Source organism: Vigna unguiculata, chromosome 3, assembly GCF_037176805.1.
Source record: "Vigna unguiculata cultivar grain cowpea cultivar isolate G323 ecotype 2 chromosome 3, ASM3717680v1, whole genome shotgun sequence".
NCBI lineage: Eukaryota > Viridiplantae > Streptophyta > Magnoliopsida > Fabales > Fabaceae > Vigna > Vigna unguiculata.
Window position 1 is genome coordinate 64,645,559 of NC_140794.1, and position 6,954 is coordinate 64,652,512.

A 6,954-nucleotide genomic window follows, 5' to 3' on the forward strand; every position below is an offset into this window, starting at 1 on the left:
AAAAAGGAGGACCGACTTGAGATTTTCCTACAAAAATAGAGATTAGTGAAATAATTTAACCTTATAAATATTTAAAAAGATTAAATTTTCACCGACCTAAGAACTTAACTAAATTAAACTCACTAATAATAGAAGACGATATACTAATTATTAAAATACAAACACTTAAGTAATGAATTTATTGTCTAAGTAAATAAAATAAAATAAAAAGGTAAATGTGGGGAAGTAATTCAAATATATCTTAGATATGGGCTAAGGGCTCTCTAGTTTAAGTGGTAGAGTATATGGCAAAGTCCCTGATAGAACATGTTGTGTGGTTTAATTTTGTATGATGCAACAAATTGCGGTACAACTTATTATTTAGTCACAACCTAAGTGAGTGGTGAATAATCATGATAATATTTGTATTGTGAATGAATATTTTCTTATTAAAAGTATCGATGCTTAACTGTAGTGTGTTAGTAGAATCTGATCCCATGAGTGGTATGTCTCATTTGAAGGTGTCATTCTCATTCTTAATAGTTTATAAGATTTATAATAATTAATTCAACTCATATTAGTTCAGCGAGAGTTTCTAATTCTTTGACATCTAAGAAAGAGACATATTGTGTTGTAGAATTGAAAATAACTTCTAAGTAAACTAATATACTTAATGACAAAGAAGATACTAATACAGAAGATAATGATGAGTTGGATTTATAAGAATAGATTAACTTTTTTTTTCTGTATGAATTTCACATTATATAATGATTTTCGTGAATAAAATTATGAGTTTTTTTTTTTTTTATCATGGTTTTGGTATGGTCTTATGATTTTTCTTCTTTTTCTTTTTTATTTTTTACTTTTATTAATAAAATATTTATGTAATAGTTATGAAATTATTTGAAAATATCTCAAATTATTTATAACAAAAGCATTTAAATATTGAAACTAAAAAATAATTAAGTGAAGGTTGAGAATGGTGAAGATAAAGAGAGATGTAAAAGAGAGGGGAGGGGTTACAGAGAAAAAAAAAAAAAAAAAAGGAAAAGTCCTCCGACATTTACTGCGTCCGATTTTTACGTTGAGGTTAGAACTTACGTTGTGGTTCTTTTCACCCATTACAAATAATATCTTTCCTATCATTCTTTCTCTCCCAATAATACACTATTAATACTTAATTTCTTTCTCCTACTCACTTTTTCTTCAGGGTTCATTCAACATTGTTCAAGAAATGGGTAAAAAGTCTTCTTATTCATCTTCCTCCATGTCTGCATGGAGGTATTTGCAACCTCGTTATTATATTAAGAGGCCTAAACGACTTGCAATGGTCCTTATCGTCTGCGTTTCACTCACATGGCTACTCTATGACCGCAAATCACTCAGCACTGGACAACAGGTTCTTTCATTGTCTTTTCTCATCTCCTCTTAAATTAACCAAGAATTTTCCATTTTCATTATAAATGTGAAACCGATATAAAATCTACAAGAGTTGTTTTCTTCTTTTATATAGCATTCAGTTGTTGTTTTGTAAAAGAAAAAAGTTTTGATGTTAAAAGGGACGGAAGGGTACCATGTTAATGTTTTCAATTTGAATAGTCTATTTGATCATTGTTAATGATGTGTTGGTTATGTAATCTTTTGTAAGTTTGGTTCTTTGAAATCATCTTTAAGTTGTTTTCTTTTTCTTTCTCTGGAGCTAGGATGACATTTTGAAATTGAAAGAAGAGGTTACACGCTTGCAGAATTCAGTAAGATGTGCAGATTTTTGTTATCTACAGGGTTATTTGTTATACTTTCAAAATTTTGTTTTTGTGCCTTCGTGGTAATTGACTTGGTTTGAGTTATTTGAAATTGCAGATAGAAGATATAAAAGGCCACATGAAAGACACGACAGAAAGTATTCAGAATGAGGATGAAGTCAACAAATTCGCTAAGGATATTTATGTCGAAGATGATCCTATAAGCATACAACGAAGAGATAAAATAAAAGATGCCATGCTTCATGCTTGGACATCTTATGAAACGTATGCATGGGGAAATGATGAGCTTAAGGTTTTTCATACTATTTTCTTAACTTTTTAGTTAATCCACTACTTTTTAGTTATATGCTTGTTGCTTGAGGAGGATGCAACCCTTTTGGATAAGCCATTGAACCTTGAAAAATAGATATATCTTTGAAGTAATATAAGAAATGACACTTCATTCAAATTTTGATCCATGAAGGGGATAAGTGAAGTTTTACGTTGCAGGACACAATAATATATGCAGATTCTTTCTTCAACTGAAATTTACCTATTATACACATTAGGAGAAGCAATAACAAAGTGTGTCTGCATGTTCCTTTCTAAATCCATTTATGTTTAATGCTATAATAGCACAGAGTTTGGAAAAGTCAAATTAAAACTATGCAACTAATTAGTTTGCTATTCCTTGCACAGCCACAATCAATGAATGGTGTTGACAATTTTGGCGGTCTAGGGGCAACTATAGTAGATTCACTTGACACATTATTTATAATGGGTCTTGATGATCAATTTAATAGAGCTAGAGAGTGAGTTGTATTTTATTTTTAGTACATTTGATTTTGCAATCCTCTATGTCTGCTTGAAAATGTTTGTTCTTTTTCTTTTCTACTTTTGCTAAAAATTGAATTGGACAAAAAGAAAAACAGAGAGGACAATACTGATTACATCGTTTTTGTAGTAAACAATTGAACATATTCAAAGCATCTAATGAGATAAATATTGCAGGTGGGTTGCTGAATCATTGTCTTTCGACAAGAGCATTGAAGTTAGTGTGTTCGAGACAACCATAAGGTTGAATTAGAAGGTTCAATCTTAGTTTTGTTGAAATGCTAATTTCCTCCCCCACCTAACAGTTGTTGTAGCTTTGTAGATTACAACAGTTTTTCTTTCTAATTCATTTTCTGTCATTTATCTATCATTTTGGTTTAGAGTGTTGGGTGGCCTCCTTAGTGCTTATGATCTCTCTGGTGACAAAGTTTTCCTAGAGAAGGCCAGAGAAATTGCAGATAGGTTGTTGCCTGCTTGGAATACACCTTCAGGAATCCCCTATAATAGAATTAACTTGGCATTTGGCAACACAAATAACCCTTCATGGTCGCGGGTATGTTTTGTCATCACTATGTTACTTCATTAATTTGTCTAGAGTATATGTCATAACGCAGAATCTCAGCTTTCTATCAAAATCATTTCTAATCACTGATACTATTCTGTTACTAGAGATTTATAACCTGATGACTTGAGTTTTGTTTTTGTAAATTGTTGTTTGACTTGAATATTTGGATCATGTTCACCTCCAACATCACTGATTGATAAGAGGTCCTTTGATTGCTTGATGATCATATCAATGTCTTTTGTTTTGGTGTTGAAAATTTACTGTCTCCTCTGTGGAACTCATACTACATTTGTTAATACAACATACCATATGGTGTGTTGTCTTGCAAATCTTAATTGCATCTCATTGTTACATATTGTGATTTATTGTTGATTGTTTTATGTTCTTGATTGGTCGTTCTTTATTACTAGGGAAACAGTATTCTTGCGGATTCTGGTTCCGAACAACTCGAATTCATTGCTCTCTCTGAAAGGACAAAAGACCCCAAGTACCAAGAAAAGGTGACATTTTTCTACTTTTATGTGTTTTTCTTAACTGCTTTTTTGGCAAGAAAAACTGTCAACTTTATATGTCTTTTCCTTCATATTTACTAAACATTTTTATCAGTGGAATTCAAACCCACAACATTACTAAAAGTTACTAAGCATATTGATTTGAAGAATGTCACAATAATAATTTCAGGTAGAAAAGGTCATCAAGGGGCTTCATGCAACTTTTCCGGATGATGGGTTACTTGCTATATACCTTAATCCACTTACTGGAACTCAAACAGGTGGATCAGTTACATTTGGTGCAATGGGTGACAGGTATGAGACTTAAAAAATTTGCTAACATCATTATTGCATTATGATCTTGTAATTGTTGGAAACTTAAGTCTTGAAATAAAATTCAATTCCAATTTTATGAAAGTTTCTGCTAAACTCTTGATATAGATAATATGATAAAAGTGACTTTGTTCATGTGCTATGTTTTTTGGGAACGTGGAACAAACATGCTTAACCTTCACTAAGTTATAGACTGCTTGGCATTTTTCAATTACTTTATTGTTCACATGCTTTATAAGGTTATCCATTTATATGTTGCAGCTTTTATGAGTACCTACTCAAGGCCTGGATACAAGGAAATAAAACTGAAGCTGTAGCATTTTACAGGTAATAAGCTTTAAATGTTGTTTTTTCTTTGGAAAATTAAATGATTTTTTTACCTCTGTAAAATACAATGTACCTAGCTATCACATCTTACAAAGCATACCTAACTCTAGTCCACCATGTACATATTTTGTTGCCATAAACTTTTGGAAGAAGCTGAAGTATTATGGAATACCTTTCATCCATAATACTTGTTCTACAAAAACACACATTTAGCAAACTCTTTTCAACACTACTTTAATATGAAAGTTCAAACTTTTGAGTTAAGAGGCACATATAGAACCATATTTTAAATGTGTGAGCTAATGGTGGATCAGGGAAATGTGGGAGAAATCAATGATAGGTCTTCAAAGCATGATTAAAAAGTCAACACCTTCGTCTTTTGCATACATATCCGAGAGGCTTGGAAATGCAGTCTTTGATAAGGTGTTATTTGAAAAAGAAATTTATTTTAGTCTTAGCTGAGTATGACATTAAAAGAATATTTGATTTCGTCTCCTTTTCAGATGGACGAGTTAGCTTGTTTTGTTCCGGGAATGTTGGCTTTGGGATCTTCAAGCTCTGGCCCCGATGAAGCTGCAAAATATTTGGGCCTTGCAGAGGAGGTGATCCTGCTTTTTTCTTACTAGAAATATAATACCAGAGTACTTATTCTCTTAAAAACTTTAGCTATTAAATTGATGTGCTGAAACCAACATCACTCTTGCCTCTTCGCTTGGAATTGGAAACATTATTCAGAACATAATGAAGAACCAGGTTGTATTTGTATTTTCTCTTTCAAACCAAATCACAGACATCCAAGGTTTCAGTTTTGACGGAATATTAAACCATTTTTCCGAAAGGAATAAGCTTTATTGTGACGATAATTACTAATTTATGCTTAAAATATATGGGTTTGAGCTACCATTTTTCTTTCAAACTGACATTCGATTCTGATCCATCATGTTGCGCAGCTTGTATGGACTTGTTACAATTTTTACCAATCAACACCAACTAAATTGGCAGGAGAGAACTATTACTTTCGCGATGGAGAGGTTTGAATCTTAAATTCTGACATTGTTTGTCAAATTCCTAAGATGTTGTGCTCTAAGGTTATGAAAACTGTAGGATATGAGTGTTGGTACCTCGTGGAATATCCAAAGGCCTGAAACAATCGAGTCATTATTCTACCTCTGGCGTTTCACTGGAAACAAAACATACCAGGAATGGGGTTGGAATATTTTCCAAGCATTTGAAAACAATACTCGGTTGGAAACAGGATATGTTGGACTCAAAGATGTAAGAAATTCATAACTCTACATGATTAACTCTCACCCATGGAAAAGTTGTGCATGCATCGTTAACTGTTCTCACTTTGTTGTTATTCAGTTTAACATATGTAGTTTTCATAATAATGTGTGACTGAATGCTTAGGTGACTACTGGGAAGAAAGATAACATGATGCAGAGCTACTTCCTCTCAGAGACACTCAAGTATCTTTATCTGTTGTTTTCGCCTTCATCAGTGATTTCCCTGGATGAATGGGTGTTCAACACGGAGGCTCATCCTTTAAGAATTGTGACTAGAGTTTCTAATGAAGAGAGTGGTGACCCAGAAGAGGTATTTCCACGTCATTTGCATGGTAGAAAAGAAGGTCGAATTGAATATAAGTAGCTAAGAGTTGTTGCTTTGAGATTATTGTAAACATATCCTCAAGCATAGTTCCCAACGTACTCTCAAGTTAGATCCATCTTTACATGAGAATGTTTCATCAGCCAGATTAACGATAGCACAAGGGACTACTTCTCTTTCATTGTCTGTCTATGGTGGACGATATTTGGAAGCTTTGTTTATGGTGTAATTAGTAGGATAAATGTGGGTGTAAATTCTTAGGTAGAAACAGAGATCACTCTACTTTATATTTGACCTCTTTTTTGCATAGTTGTAAATGCTTGTGTATTAGTTGCAACTATGAGATGTAAGACATCCATGTTTGAAAACTCAGATTTCTTTGCTCTTCTAATTCAAAATTTACTGATATTAATGTTTTAGAGAGGAAATTTAGTTGAGTAACACTGAATATAAGAAAAGGATAAGTTCTAAATTTTTTAATGCATTGCCAACAAAATCTGTTCCTCGATACTTGTTCATGAGATTCTATCAAGTCTTCTGATAGATATTAAAGGCATCTTGGTTGGGTTACTATTTAAATATCTATTATATAGTGATACAAATTTTTATATTATTAACTTAGTCTAACAAGGTTAGGTGAGTGTTGCTGATATAACAAGATGAATACAGAGAGAAAAAGAATCTATTCAAATGCACCTCAACAAGAATTACAATATTTAACATTAAAGAAATCTCATCTCGAATGCATGAGTTGTTGTATATTTGGTACAAAACTAGGCACTTAAAATCCAACTGATAATACTACCAATCACAGTAACCATCATTGTTGAAACTTCCATCCAAAGTAATAACATAAAAGGTATTAATGCATGTTTAGTTTCGAGATGAATCAAGTTAAATGTGAATGCATGGTTTATATATTTAAATAACTTATAGTTTTTATATTTAAAATGCAAATTGGTAATATCAGCAACATGATGGATCACACATTTAATGTCAAAAGATTAAATTAACAATATTGGCTTAATCAAAGAAGAAAAATCCCATTTGGCAGGATCTTTAATTATGCTTCACT

The 6,954-nt window shown here is 32.2% G+C and overlaps 1 protein-coding gene across 1 annotated transcript; it reads left to right on the plus strand.

The window, feature by feature from the left end:
• The first annotated feature begins 1,145 nt into the window (after positions 1–1,145).
• Positions 1,146–6,298, plus strand: LOC114177306 (mannosyl-oligosaccharide 1,2-alpha-mannosidase MNS1-like). The gene is made up of 14 exons (XM_028062588.2): positions 1,146–1,378; positions 1,683–1,730; positions 1,840–2,034; positions 2,421–2,533; positions 2,733–2,798; positions 2,937–3,108; positions 3,531–3,620; positions 3,802–3,926; positions 4,206–4,271; positions 4,586–4,694; positions 4,775–4,873; positions 5,222–5,302; positions 5,376–5,546; positions 5,682–6,298. Exons 1-14 carry the CDS (start codon positions 1,214–1,216, stop codon positions 5,919–5,921), a joined length of 1,740 nt encoding a protein of 579 aa, XP_027918389.1. The 5' UTR covers positions 1,146–1,213; the 3' UTR covers positions 5,922–6,298.
• The last annotated feature ends 656 nt before the right edge of the window (positions 6,299–6,954 follow it).